This window comes from Aptenodytes patagonicus, chromosome 22 (assembly GCF_965638725.1).
Source record: "Aptenodytes patagonicus chromosome 22, bAptPat1.pri.cur, whole genome shotgun sequence".
In the NCBI taxonomy this organism is placed as follows: domain Eukaryota; kingdom Metazoa; phylum Chordata; class Aves; order Sphenisciformes; family Spheniscidae; genus Aptenodytes; species Aptenodytes patagonicus.
Window position 1 is genome coordinate 1,363,938 of NC_134970.1, and position 14,749 is coordinate 1,378,686.

General features: G+C 48.3%; 1 protein-coding gene across 1 annotated transcript; it reads left to right on the forward strand.

Moving 5' to 3' along the window:
* Window positions 1-1,924: 1,924 nt before the first annotated feature.
* INKA2 (inka box actin regulator 2) lies at window positions 1,925-13,946 on the forward strand. The gene is made up of 2 exons (XM_076358139.1): window positions 1,925-1,980; window positions 12,005-13,946. Exons 1-2 carry the CDS (start codon window positions 1,945-1,947, stop codon window positions 12,995-12,997), a joined length of 1,029 nt encoding a protein of 342 aa, XP_076214254.1. The 5' UTR covers window positions 1,925-1,944; the 3' UTR covers window positions 12,998-13,946.
* The last annotated feature ends 803 nt before the right edge of the window (window positions 13,947-14,749 follow it).

Consider the following 14,749-nt stretch of genomic DNA (forward strand, 5'->3'; position numbering starts at 1 on the left):
GAAGTTGGGTCATTCCCTGCGCTATTAATAATTGGCGGAGGCAGGCGTTTCAGCTTGTAGTCTCCACATGGTGCCATCTTTTCGATTTTTTTTACCACCGACTGGCTGTTCAAACCTGCCATACGATACTTGATGTGCTTGAGTAGGCTGGGGACGTACGTACCCCGACCCTGGGCCGTGGGGAACAACCAGCTGGCCAACAAATCCAGCCAGATTTCAAGAAAAAAATTATAGCTGGGCTAGTTGGCTTAGATTTTAAGAAAGACTGGCAGGTATCCCACTCACATCATAGCATCCCCCGTTGGAAGTGATTAACTTTTTGATAGGGACTTTTCTTTAATACATTAATATGTTTACTGCCCCACGTTCTACAGATCCTTGACGAGAGATGCAATTTTCATGCCTCCTTAACAGATAGAAAATGGAAACCCTGAAATGAGCAAAAAGACAGGAAATTTAGACCAATAATAAAAGAGATGCTGGAAGGATCAATACATGTTAACTCCAGAGTGTTTCCCTAACATACATGAAAGGCCAGTCGCAAATTTCTTATTTAAATTGGATTTTGACACAAAGGTCAGCTTTCAAAAACGCCAAGGCTGATCTCTACAAACAAACAAACAAAATCCTATTACCAACTATAAAAAATGCTTTCCTTCAAAAAATAAAGACCTGGAAAGTCAAAGAGTTTAGCCAGTCTTTGTCGATACTCAAATTTATGGGCAAGTAATGACGTTTTTCGTCCCAAATTTGAAAACACAAAGTATTTCTCATCCTATCAAGTTCTTTACCATCGCAGAACGATTCAGACAAGCCTTGCTAACCCATTACAGGGGACTCAGCATTTATCATCTAAGCAACACACTTTCCACATAAGCTGGGAATAATATATATATATGTATGAGAAACGCTGAAAAATTCAAGCCCTTTCAAATTCAATGCAGTTATAAAGTCTGATGATACAAAAGCGCTTGTATTTTTTTTCCTGGCTGATCTGTCCGTCTGTTTGATTTCCTGCGGTGACAAGCAATATCAGAGGCTGTTGATCCGAGGTGAAAAAACCCTGCCCTCAGAGGAGCGCATCGCTGGCACCGCCAATACCCCCTCGTATGCAGGAACTTCCCAGTTGCTGCCGCGTGTGTAGACTCCTGTCAGCCGAAACGCTGCTTGTAAAACACAGCAAGGAGAAAACTGCTGTTCTGAAAATACATCCGTGCCACGAACTTTCGACACCTGTTTCCTGCAGGGCTCTAAACACGTGCTGTTCCTGACAAAGGGCATTTTGCTAACGGCACCGTCCTGCGCGAAGTGCTCGTGGTACTGCCACCTTCCAGGGGAGACCTCCAACACCCCCCAAGGTGGCAACGCGCAGCCTGGCCCGGGAGGGATGTGCCTTCACGCCGCAACCCAGCCCCCGGGTAGAACAAAATGGGAAAATCCACAACTGGGTGGCTTTGCAATGCGTCGTGATTAAGGCCATGTAGGTTAATCCACGCTTTTGCTGGGGTGGTCTGTCTCTGCAGAGCAGTTTGCCGAATCTAGCCCACAACAAACGAAACCATCGCACTCCTCCGCTGGGAGGAGGGATAACTCTCTGCACAAACTCCCGCGCTACCAACGTTACCGAGCGCTGGGCGCGGTTTGGCTTCGACGCAAGAAGCCTCCCGCCGTTTGGCGCTTTCGCCGGGACTCCCCGGCCCCGGAGCCGGGCGGGGGCCTGCGGCACCCCCCTCTCCGGCTGCGCCGCCGTTCGGGGAAGCGGCTCGGGCGGCGCCTCCAGCCCCGCGCCCCGGCTCCGGACGAGCCGCCCGACGGCGCGGGCTGAGCTCTGCCCCGCCGGCAGCCGCCGCCCCCCGGTGCCGCCCCCCGGCCTCCCCCCGCCCGGCTCCCCCTCCCCGCGCCGCGGGGGGCTGCTCGCATGGAGGGGCCGCGCTGAGCCGGGCCATGGACCGCCACCTGCGCCGGCTGAAGCAGGAGCTGGTAAGGGGGGGGGGGGGGGGGGCGGCCGGGGGTCCCTCACCCCCACCCGGGGCTCGTCCCGCGGGCTGCGGCGGCGGTGGTGGTTGCGCGGTGCGCGGAGCCCGGGCTCGGCGGGGCTCGGCCCTTTGCGGGGGGAACAGCCCCGTGCAACGGCGGCCGGGCGCGGGGCGGCGGCTGCCGGCGGAGGGGCAGGGCACGTCCCGTCCCATCCCGGCCCGGCCACGTCCAGCCCTCGCCTGGCCGGGGCAGTTCGGGGTCCCTCCGCCGGCTGCGCCCCTTCTGCATCGCCGTGCACCGGGCGGCGGGTCTCAGCCTCCCAGCGCCGGCCGCTCGGATGCCGCCGGTCCATTCGTCTGCGGGAGATAAATACAGCGGACGGGGGGCTGCGGGGGCGTGCGGTGGCTTTAAAGAAAAGGTGCCAGCGAAGGTCAGAAACCAAAGGGACATTGACAGAAATCTCTGGTAAGAGTAAGTTTACGGAATCGAAATGATGTAAAGGGAGTGTGCGCTTGCCGCCTCCGATACCCTCTGAAAGTACTTCTTCTTCAATAGGAAACCCTTTGTCGTAAATCAGCACTGTTTTCTCCCTCCTCCCGCTCCTGTTCAGATGGTAACCTCACTCGCTGAACTTGCTTGGGCTTGTCCTCAAGCCAGAAGGCATTGTCGGTACACTGGGGTTTGCTAGCGGTGGATTAGTAGGAAGAACCGATACTTTCCAAAATAGGGTTCCAGCGCTTACCAGGTCTGGCCGGGGAGCAGCGCGTCGTTCAAATAAATAGATAATGAGAACAAAAGGGGAAGGCAAGGCAGAGCAAAAACGGGTGGGTGAAGTTTCTGAATGCACAAAAGCTTCCCGCTTTAGGACTTAAGAGGATGTTGGTTTCAGCTGATTTTTGTGCTAACTGGAGTTTTACAAAATGGGCTTAAATACAGTATTGCTATCCTGCCTGCTGCATTGCAGGAAAGGTTCCGCATGTAAGCAACACCATTTGAGCCGATACAGAGACACACAAAGTTACAGCTGTGCCCAGGGCAGGATCGGGGACTTGCTGTTGCGCTGGAGATAGCTGTGCTCCTGCAGATTGGACGGGTCTTGTGAAACAAGGGCTTGGGCAGCAGCACTTTACTCTGAATAAATGTGGCAGCAAACAGTGACATTTTACCTGCTAGCATTACCAGTGTTTCCCTAGCAAACGAGGACAAACGAAAACAAAGGAAAATGAGAGTCACTGGTGTACTGTGCGCTGGGTGCAATGAATGAAATGCAAACTGTAAACCAGGACATGTACATTATAGTCTGGAAGATCTTTAAAACCTGAACAAGTTGGAAGGTGAGATGGGTAAAGAGTAACTTTCAAAAGAGCATGGTTAGAATAAGGTTCCTAAAGCTGTTTTGTCTTCTAAACAAATCAGTTTCATTATCTGAGCAGTGTTTTGTACAGAAGCCTAACCATTGCACCTTTACTTGTGAGTCTAAAACATGCCTATTTCGTAGCGCACAACATAACTTCTGAAGAATTTGAATATATTTGAAAGGAAGGCAGATCCCTCACACTTAATGTGAAAACCAAAAAATACTTCAAATCAGAAAATTACATACCCTTGCTATAATGCAGTGATAGATTTTTTAAAATGGTAAAAATGCAACAATTTTTGTTATATTAATAAACCAAGACCTTAGCCTGGCAAAGATTTATGTATATGCTTGGCTTAAAAAACTGGGAAGGGGCAGTTGTCACCTTCAGTAGGACTACTCGTGACTTAACTGAAAGTAGCCTAGATCTTCATACTTTGGGTTTTTGCTAGTCACATTCTTTCCCCCTCCCACCCCCCCAATTTTTGTTACTTAAACTTAAAAACTTACTTCGACAACAAATTCTCAGGGTATCAGAGTGCAGTTTGGAGCTGTGGTGAGCACAGCCGTGCCAGGACAGCCCGCAGGGTGACAGCTGGAGAGACCCTCTGCCTTACAGCACGCCGTCGGAAACAATTCCTTTCATCAGCAGCTTAAGTGAGCTGCAATTTGCATTTAGTGAAGGTAGGAGGACTGTATTAATTAAAATAAACATAAATGATATCCTGAGCAATAACAGCTTTTAAAAATCAATACTGTCAAGATAGCCTGGAATTAAAATAGATTAATGTTTCTTTAAAGACCAGCAAGCAGCGCGATAGACAGCTGGGACCATCTGCATGAATGGTGAGTGGGAACTGAACCTCTTGACCCTGCTGCTTTACCACTTTCTTCATTACTGGGCAGGTCATGCCTCCAGACGTTAAATGCACCAGAACCAAGAATCATGCGGGAGGAATGGTGGGAAGGACTTGGCCAGATCGAGACAATGAGCCACCTCATGTGGAGCTAAACAGGAGTCCAGTTCCAGGGCGTCATTGCGAATTTAGAAACACAGTGGTTTGCATTATGTGCAAGGAGCAGCTCTGGTCAGGTGGGAGGGACTGCTGAGCGGCAGAGGGGGTGTCGTGCAGGGGTGTTCTGCAAAAACACCCTATTTGAGGAATCAGGCTTGCTGAGGCTGGTCAGCGTAACGTGTGAAAGTTAGAGGCCGTTTGATTAGCAGAAGTTTAGTTTGTCTCGGTGTAAACCAGCCTTTGGCTGGTTTTGAGGAGGGGATTTTCTCAAAAAAAGAGTGGATGTTGGCATGGCTCCCAGTTCCCAAGGAAAGGTTATCTTCAAGTGCAACTCTATCTCCCACCAGTGCGGGATTCGAGGATTCCAGCTCTGATTTTTCTTTCTCCTGCTTTGTGTATTAAAAACATATCTAAATAATTGTGTGCTTGGTTTGGGCTGCTGATGTGCCCCGACATTTCAATGCCCAACCTATGCATTGAGATCACACCGTGCTTTGCCAGACAAGTCACAGAGGAGCGTGGGTCTGGGCATGCTTACACCGGTCTTCACATTACCTCTGGGAAAGCTCTGCCAGCTCTGCCACGGCTCCCAAGGATGAATCTGACCTGTTTTGGTCAATGAGAGGTCTCCTATTCCAATCGCATGTTTTCCATTGTAAGCTGATAGTTTCTGGCATGTGTGGTGTCCCTTCGATTGGAATTCATTCAGAAGCTTCCACATGCAAATGCTTCACAGCTAGGAGAGCCTCAGCTGACACAGCCATTCATCCCAACTGGGTGTGGGATCGGGGGCAGCTCTGCAGTCGGATTGATTGCCGAAGCCAGGGTCCTCATCCCGGTGCTGACACCAGGCTGTGGAGCAGTTTTGGACAAGCCTTGCCAGCTCTCTGCACCTCAGTCTCTTTATGAAGAAAGTACAGAAGACCTCGTTCACCTCCTCTGGAAAGCCCCTGGAGATTTATGGACGCAGTGTGGTTTGCGAGGATATGCAGTGCTGGTTTGTAGGTCTGGTGTTGGAATAAGTTGTGCTTCTCCACTCCTGTCATCTGTCCTTCGTATGGCAGTTGTGAAATGTGCCACAGAGCTTGTGAATCTTCCATTAACGCAATTAATCCTGATACTAAAAGTCCTCTTGACTTTATCGGCTGGATTCGGAGTCTGCAAACATTCTGAGGCACAGAAATATGATGTCTGCTTTCCGAGTTACAGAATGTTATCTCAGCTGAAAGATCAGATTTAACAAGAATTGTCTTGCTCAGGGATTAGCAGAGAGGAATTTCATTTCCGTGTCTCACGCTGCAGATGGCATTACCTCCGTAAACTTTCTGACACGGGGATTGTTTGCATTTATACATAGTAACATCAGCATACGTGCCATAGGCTTGGGGTTTCAAGGCTCTTCTACGATAAGAATAAATCACTTATTATCTAGCTAGGGACTGGTGAGTTCATGGGGCAGATTTATCGTGCACTTGGGGTTTGTATGGCTGTAACGGGTGAGGGGTCACAGTCAAGTTCGCTGTAGTTGTAACTTTACTTTGCATGTTTTGGTCTTTCTTGAGGAATCCAGGGTATTTCTGGTCTTTCTGTTGCTTTTTTCTAGGAGGAAAAGTATTAAAGTAGGTATTTAAAACAAACCCCAGCACTCTGACTTGAACTGTTGAATGTTCTCTCCGCACATTCATCATAAATGCATCACATTATTGAGTTTGATAGAGTCTGACTCCCTTCTTACATTAATTTATGTCCTGGTAGACAATGTTTCTTGCAGGAATAGAACATTTGGTCTGAGTGAAAAATACAGCCAATTATTTTTACTCTTTGTCTCACACTGGGTCCTATTCCGGTAACTGTGTCATGCTCGAAAAGGAGTCTGCTGTATTTTCATTACTGCTAGTTCTGAAGGAGCAGCTCTTGTGATTTGCAGTAGAGTAGGCGTAAATGACAGACCTCAAGGGCTAACGTCACCGCTCACAACTCCAACAGATGGAAACAGGCAGCTCCATTGGTGTCTCTACCGATAAAATGGTCCCCTTAAGGGTGGCTTTACCCATCGCTGTTGGAGGTAGCGTTAGAAACTTGGGTGGTTATCACAGAATCTCGTTCCCTGGTATTGCCTTAAGGGAAGGTGCAAAGGAGTAACTTGACAGCGGATGTCCTGTCACATACAACCTGGGGAGGGAAAAAGCAGTCACGGGCTTTGTCCGCTTGTTTATTTCCAGAGAAGACTCCTAAAGATGACGGTGGATTTTTTTAGACTCCCAGCTGCGTGTATTCAGAAACGTTAAAGACCAGATCCCCCAGTGAAGCAGACCATTGGGCTGAAAACTGACACTTTTAACCATCATCTTCAATGGTCAGTCTGTACATTGAGGCTTGTGGTCTCTCTTAGCCCTGGGTTGTGAGTAAAAGGCTGAAGGTTGGAGTTCTTTTTGGTCCATTTATTTCCTGGTTGTAGAGAACTGATTTTCTAAATTGCCTTTAAACACAGCAAGTGTGATTGGGAAGCACAGAACAGTATCATCGCAACGGAAAGGAAGGCAATTGAGTAAGGAAGATAGTTAACTGAGTGATGTGAACCATGTCTTTCATGGTTAACATCTGTTTAAGATCTATTTAAACAATTGGGGAAAAAAATCTTTGGTGAAGTTTCAGCATCCTTCCTCTTTCAGATAAATTGTGAGCTCACAGTTAACATCCTAATTTACGCCTAAAATCTCTGGAAAGACAAGAGGTAAAAAAGAGACTTGAAGTTCTTGTGGTAAAATGGAAAGACAAAGAGAAGATTGCAGGCCCTTGGCATCCATCAAGGGAAGGAAAAGAAAGGTGCAACATGAAGCTGGAAAGCCGCTCTCTGTGAAGCGTGCAGCGCGCTCTGAAGAGTTATGCCCAGCCACAGTCGCAGGCTTGTTGAAGATTAATCTAGTTAGTGACCCAAAGGAAAACACAGAAACAATATGATCAGCTCAGCAGTTCTAAAATAATTTTGGTCTCTATTATGTCATCCGCTTTAAATACCAACCGTTTGTTGCTGGTTCTGTTGCCTATCAGCACTATTATTAAGAACTGCTATTTGCCATTTGTTCTTTCCTGTCCTCTTAGCAATAACTTCCTCTCTTTGCATTTCTTTTACCTAAGAGCTGGACATCTGTCTTCCTCCTCATTACGACAAACACGCTCAGAGCTCTTCTGTCAGTTCTCTGTGCTCAGCTGAAAGCCGTGGTGTGTTAGCTGGGTTTTTCCTTTTCTCCCGTCAGCATCACAAAGCTGCTACAGTCCTGGGCAGGCCAGATGTGCGGGTGGGCTGGGAATACAGACAGCTGTGGCTCCAGGGCATTGACGGGAACTGAATTCTGAGGACTCGGTGAATGTAGATGCTAATAGGAAAACATTAGTTCCCAAGGTGGGTTAAAAAAGTTACTTATTTACCTGTGAAGTGGGAAGTGACAAGTGAAATCTCCTTTATTTGTACATCTCAGGTATTTGGTTTTGAACTTGATAAAATGCCAGTAACTGCAAGAGGATGTTCCTTGGGGCAAGTTGTCCTGCTGTGTTAATCAGTCGTGGAAGATCATCGATTTATAAACTGTGTAAACCAATTGTGGTTGTAGTTCTGGGAATAAGTATTTTGAGGAAATCATTAAAAAGGCATGGCTTACAAAGTGATCGATGCCTTTGCCACTCAAAATGGAAGATTTTCAATGTAAAAAACCATATTTGAACTCTGCCAGTTTTGCAAGATGCTCACTGTTGGTTTGTGGTTCTTTTCCCCTCACGTTGAATATTCCTTGGTGATCACTTGAAAGTGCTTAAAAAGCTTTTGAATTTTGCACTTCAGTCTTCAGTGTTCAGGGTGACTGTAGTTTAAGCAAGCTTTGCTTTGGAGAAGCATTTAGCCAGAGCTGCCTTGTTCATGCCGCCTTCACAGGAGGAGTGATCTGGAGGTAATAGCTTACTGCTGGAGAAAGAAAGGTTTAACATCACACACTGAATCCCAGCCACTGAAGTGGAACATGCACATCACAACTGTGCTCAGCCTTGTGCATACTTGTCTGGCTATAAAAGGCATCTGTGTTGGCTTGTTCAGAATTAGACTAAAACTTTTTCATGCCAATTTTTAGGGACTGCAAAAGTTTCAAGAATAATAATGAGATGCAATTTGAGGCATCTGATTTTTAACTGTTTTACAGAGATAAATTTGAACATCTGCAATTTGTCATAGTTGTAATTTGGCTTTTCTTGGAAGCAGAGGTGCCAAACAACCACTTGTATTGAAGCACAAAGTATCTCAAATTAGACAGCCAGAGTCCCTTGAAATGCTGACATATTTGTGCACCTTGAGCAGAGACCAGCAGGTACCAGAAGGGAGGATGCTGATGAGCAAGATCTGTGCTAGACCCCAAGTTTTGTAGCGAATGCCATTTCCCCTGCACTCTGCTCTGCAGCACGACCGAGTGCGGGGCTGATTCAACAACAGCTCTGGGATTTACAGCTCACAAACATGCGCAAGACAGAACATCTCCTGATGCCCCGTGGTGGCCAGCTTACATAATGTCACTTGCATAACCCCAGCAAGTACGGTCAGGATCTCTCTCCATGCCAAATTAAGGCTCTCTGGGGTTGTGTGTCACATTCACGCTCTGTTTGAAATTGCACTTTAGTTCATCACAAATTCCAGTTCCTTCTACATGAAGTGTGTGACCACAGAGCCCACGAGGCTACAAGGGTTGTCCCTTCAGCCTCGAGTTCCCGTCACCTTGCAGTCAGAGCATCTCTTTGACTTCCAGAATAATCTGCTGGATTATTCGCAGAAATTTTTTTTCCTCTAGCAGCCCAGATAGTTTACTCTTGAACCTTTGCCAGGGTGGTGGTCTCTCTTCAGTGGGAGAGTGTTCCTTTTCTGGAGAGTCTTAGAGAAGGCAGTCTGAACTTGGGAGAACTGAGATCTTCTTGGCAAAGAGGAGAGAGTGGCTGTTAGACACCGGGGAAGAAACTTCCTTTTTTTCTCCAGAGTTTTCTCTCTGTGAGAGAAGTCTTAATTACCACAGGGTAATTACTGGTGGATGAAATGCAAGCCCTTGCAGACTGTTTGGTCACCAGTCAGTGACTTCGCTTTGGGCTGGGTTTCACTCACTTTTCAGTTCTGTAGAAGACTGAACAGATACCATGAAGAGCAAAAGATAAAGTGGGGGTGGGGGGGTCTGCTGGGTTTTTTAACTTGCACAACCTGAAGTTTTAGCAGTATTTGCAAGCAGAGTTAAAAGCCTCAGGATCTTTAAAACTCTCTTGCTGATGGTGGGATTCATGTTGCCAGAGGGACGCCGAGGCCGGAGGGCAGGCTTCGTCCTACCCCAAAGCAAGTTGCTGAAACAGGACAGACGAGTCATGTCGCAAAAGTGCCCGTTTCTCCCCCTCTGCTGCGACGGGGACGGCTCAGCCTGGCCCTCGGTACAGGCAGTGCTGGGCATCAGGGGAGAAGTGTCCAAACCTCGTAGCCACTTATGGGAAAGTGTTTCCACAGATGAAAACACCTCCACTCCTTCTCCTGGCTCAGGGTCCCCAGGCTGGTGCTGGCACCAGGTTTGGCAGAACCAGCTCCTTTGTTCAGAAAGAAAAGTGCTGGCTTCTGAGCTTTTGGGGCTCACGTCTTTTCTTGTCGGGGGGAGACTGGATCTGCCTGTGAGAAACGACCACGCTGACGATAAATGCTGCCTATGAAATTTTAATGCTTAATAGAGCCTTGCTGGATGAGGCATGCATTGTAATGATACCACCCATCATGGGGGAGTTAATTGAATCAATGAGGTGAATAGCGGAGCCATCCAGCATATGCCGAGGGTTTGATCAGCCCAGTCATTACCGCCGGACCCTCATCACTCACCATGGCGTGATTACAGTGCTGCGCCGGCCAGGGGATTTGGTGGGAAGTGGCCAATGAGGGGCCAAGCTGGCTCCAAATCCAGCTTTCTGCAAAGCCCCAGATAAAACAGGCTTCCATTAATAAGGCGAGAAAGGTTAGGACGAGAAGCATTACAGCAAATCTGGAGAGGTAAGGTGATAGTTTTGTCTGAGGCTTGTAGAGCATATGGCCCCTGCTTTTGTATGGGAAACCCAAGAGCTCGGTTAGTCTGTAAGTGGGGCATTATTTGCGTGTCTGCAGAAGTAGAGGTTTATTTGCTGATGTTAAAAAATTAGATAGCTGGAGACACTTGATAGCGTAATCCAGAAGCTAAACACAGAGATTTTCCCTATCTTCATAGCTTGTGTGCTCATTCTGGGTGATAAGTAAGTTTCTTGGGAGTGAAGCTCTGAAAAATCATCCTAATCTGCTGGCTAGTTTTAGGTTCTGGGTTTTGAAATGGAGATTTGTGGTCAGAAACTATTGAGGGGCTTTCCACTTACGGAGCGAGACTGTTGCAGAGGATCCAATTTTTTGATGACTGCTCTTTCTCACTGGTCAAATCCAGGTACAGAAATGGAAATAGAGCAAGTAATTGAACTAATTTAGTTAAAATGGAGAGGTAAAACAGTAAAGCTGGGTAACGTAAAGCTGAACATAAGATGCATCTGTCCTTTTTCACCCAAAGGTTGAAATCTCTTGCTGTACAAAAATTGTGACAAGCCTTTTAAACTGTTTGTGACACCGTAGGCTGAAGCTTTTCCTAGACAGTGGTAATCTCTTCTGCAAACCACCTTACATCAATGTGACATGTCTTCACCTCCAGCCCTGCCGTCCCCTGCTGTTCTTCCCCTCTCCTTCCCATTCCCCACTCCCTCTCCCTGCTAAAAAAAAAAGTGGCAGCTGTTGGAAAGTATAGCCCATTTGTTTTATGATGCCGCTTTGGGAATATGATCCAGATCCTACATGAGAGAGAGAAAGCAACAGAGCGAAAGAGAAGAGGGGGCGTTTAGAAGCTCTGGAAAATAACTTATTTTAAGTCTAGTATAGAAAATTAAATCTTTATAGCAAGGTTCGGGGGTAAAACAGAACTGCTACTAACGGTCTTAGCTTCAGAATCAAAGAGATTGCTCGTTTAATGTAAGTAATTTTAGAGTTTGTTGGTTGTTTTGTACAAAATTTCAAGTGCATTGAAATGTCTTTGATTGTCCTCTAGTGAGAGGTGCCTGTAATGAAGATCTGAAGACATATTATATAGTAACAGTGTGATTCTTATTGGGGTTTATTTTTAATTCACTTTAGCATTTTAGGTAAAGAAACAAGGTTCTCCGTAGAAGGCACTTCTGTCCGTTATTCCAATTCCTGATTTTAGTTACAGGGCACAAAAGACAAAAGCAGAAGAATATGCTAAAACTGGCGGCAGCCAAAACCATTCATAGATCTACACCTTGGGTTTCCTGCCAAGCAATTAGTGGAAACTCAAATTATTTATTGTTGTTGTCAGGTCAAAAAAATCCACTCCTTCTGTCAGCTCCTCTTATTCCTAGAGGGAAACTCCTAGAAAAACTTAAGAAAAATCCTGCTGTTCCATGAAATGGATGTAGTACAGGTAGGATGCATCTGAAATGTATTCAGTAGGAAGAGGTGATGTTTCAGAAAGCTGCTCAGCCCAGCTCTCCTGCCCTTTGGTCAAAATTTTCTTGCTCTCCTGGCTTCTGGAGACACTGACTCGATGTCTGCTTCTTCCCTCCGCAGCTATCCATGAAGGAGGTCGGAGACGGGCTGCACGAGCAGATGAACTGCATGATGGGTGCACTGCAGGAGCTGAAACTCCTCCAGGTCCAGACAGCTTTGGAGCAGTTGGACATCTCAGGGAGCCGAAGCACCGTTTCTGGCATTGAGCAGCACCAGCGCTGCCAAAGCAGCAGAGATGTGCCTGGGGCCCGGCAGGATGAGCGACTGCGGAGGGAGGCATCAGTGGAGGAGCGCAGCCCCACATCCCTCGCGTGTGCCATGCCACGGCCGGTGGGTTTGCCCCATCCCGCTGCGTTCCCGAAGGGCAGCCATCCTAGAGACACCCCCTCCTCCTTCAGGAGCCTCTGTGGTGAGGATGTTTATCACCCAAAAGGACCTTCCTCCGCTTCCATCAGAGCGGAGCATGTCCGCCCAAGGACATTCGAACCCAGTAGCCAAGGCACGGCTGGGGGGTGGCCGGCATGCCGGGAGTGCCCGGGGTGTGACGATGGCCATGACTGGACATCCTCCCTAATGTCCCAGAGCAGAAATCGGCAGCCGCTGGTCTTGGGGGATAACATCTTTGCAGACTTGGTTGGGAACTGGTTGGATCTTCCAGAGCTGGATAAGAAGGGGGAGAAGAGCGAGGAGTCCCTGTCCGTGAGCAGATCCCAGGAGCTCTGCAGGAAGTTCTCCCTCACAGCCAACATCTTCAAGAAGTTCCTGAGGAGCGTTCGGCCAGACCGAGACAGGCTTCTCAAGGAGAAACCTTGCTGGCTTCCACCTGAAGACAAACAGCCTGAAATTTCTAAGAGACCCAAAAAGATGAACAAACTCAAGGGGACATTTTACTTCCCACTTCATGGGAACATCCAGAGCCATCACAGCAAAGTGGAGAGGTGCCCAAAGGCAGAAAGCAATAGCGAGAAACCCAAAATTGGCACCAAGAAAATCCACGATACCATAGACTACACCCAGTCCGGGTTCGACATCAATACAGCTGTTTGGGTCTGAGTTTGTTCGTGTCCTCTGCTCTGCCAGGCATTTGTTTCACACCAGAGAGGAGCTGGAGGCTGTACACTTCTTTTCAGGAGACCCCTGAGCTCAGCATGGACTGAGATGAGAGGAGTCCTCTGCAAAATGTGCTGTGGGCTTTGGTCACCTACAAGCAGCATTTTCTAGAGAACTGCAGCTTCAGGGGCAGTCCGAGCAGCAGCTGACGCAGCCCCATGTGGGGAGGGTTTTGGGGACCGGTATTTGCAAAAGTAATCAGAATCTTTAGCAGCTTTAGGGCGAGTGATGCCACGGACGACCAGCTCCTGGAGCCTGGCTTATGATAGCTATTTCAGGCCCATTCCGTCATCTCTAGTTAAAATAGCTGCCGCACAAAATTCACTGTGTGCATGTGTGTGTATGAGTGTGCAAATACATATATAGTTTTTTTTAAAAAAAAATCTATTCCTGCTTGCGTGCACTTAAAACTGGGTTATAAACCAGGCAATTCAAGCATTGTACCTGAAGCACTTGTTATTTACATTGAAAGAAATAAGTTCGAATTTGTAAGACTCGAACAATTGCTAAGGGGGGGGTGTTGAACCCCAGCTTTGTTGCATTTCAGCTGCAGGGTTTCCCCCCTAAGCTGCATCTCCACCGTCCTCCCAGCATCTCTCCTTCCCCTGCCAGTTAAACCAGCAGGACCCAAGGCTGCTTTCAGGGAAGTTTGTGACCCTCAAGCGCTCGGCAGGTTTTGCTTCTCTCCCCGTGCCCTTCTCCCCACAGGTCGCACCAGATACAAGGTTGCAAAAGTTTATTGTTGAGGTTGCACTGAGATACAAAGTTGCAACAGATGTTTGTTGTTGTTGTTTCCTATTGCTATTGTGTACAAACCTTGTCTTGACAGAACCCAGTTCTTCAGTGTCCAGCTCTCCAAGAGCTACCAATAAAGTGGCATCAGTCTCCGGTGTGCCGTGGGGCCGTCTCCGTCACGGGGCGACCCTCAGTCCCACTTTTCTCCAGCACAGAAGCTTCTGCCTTTTCGCCATCATGAAAATCCAGCCGGGCAGGCATGAAAGGCTCGGCTGGCAGGGGTCGGAGCCGGGAGCGTGTGCGGGTTGTGTCAGCCTGTTCCCAGCCGAGACCGGGGAGTTTGGGGAGCAGCCAGGAGAGTTTCCATTCAATGAGAGGTTATAAATCATAGCGGGGAGAAGAGCTGCAGCCAGAGGTCCCTGCCAGGGTCCCGGCACTGCTCTGGAGGCATGTCCCACTGCAGCCCATGCACATCCCCAAGGGCCTTCGGGTAACGCTTCAACATCCATCTTCCTCCCCCAGCTTGGGGAAGGGCAGAGGGAGAAGTGTTTGAGGGAGAAACTGCTGCAGAGGAAAGGGCCTCGGAGCTGTGCAGTCCACGGCTCATGGAGGGGGACAGGGCCACGCCACCCCAGGGCCATGTGGGTCCCACCACAGGTCCCCTCCTCGCTGTCTCCAGGAGTTAAACGTGATCAAGGCAAGTCCCCAGTGGCTCCGTGAGCCCCAGCAGGAAGGCAGCGCAGAGCCTTATCGACTGCGTTGCAGCAGAGGGGGAGCCGCCCTGCAGGGCTGCCCCCCGTTTCCATTAGCTGGGAGTCACCAGATGCTTCGTGTGCACAGCAGTGTTATGTTGCAAAAACCTGTTCCGCTCACTCCAAGTTTAGGAAGGGCTTGTGTGCAAGCAGCAGTAGTATTTTTTTTTCAAACATGCAATTCTATTCCTGTTGTAACTTCCCAAGA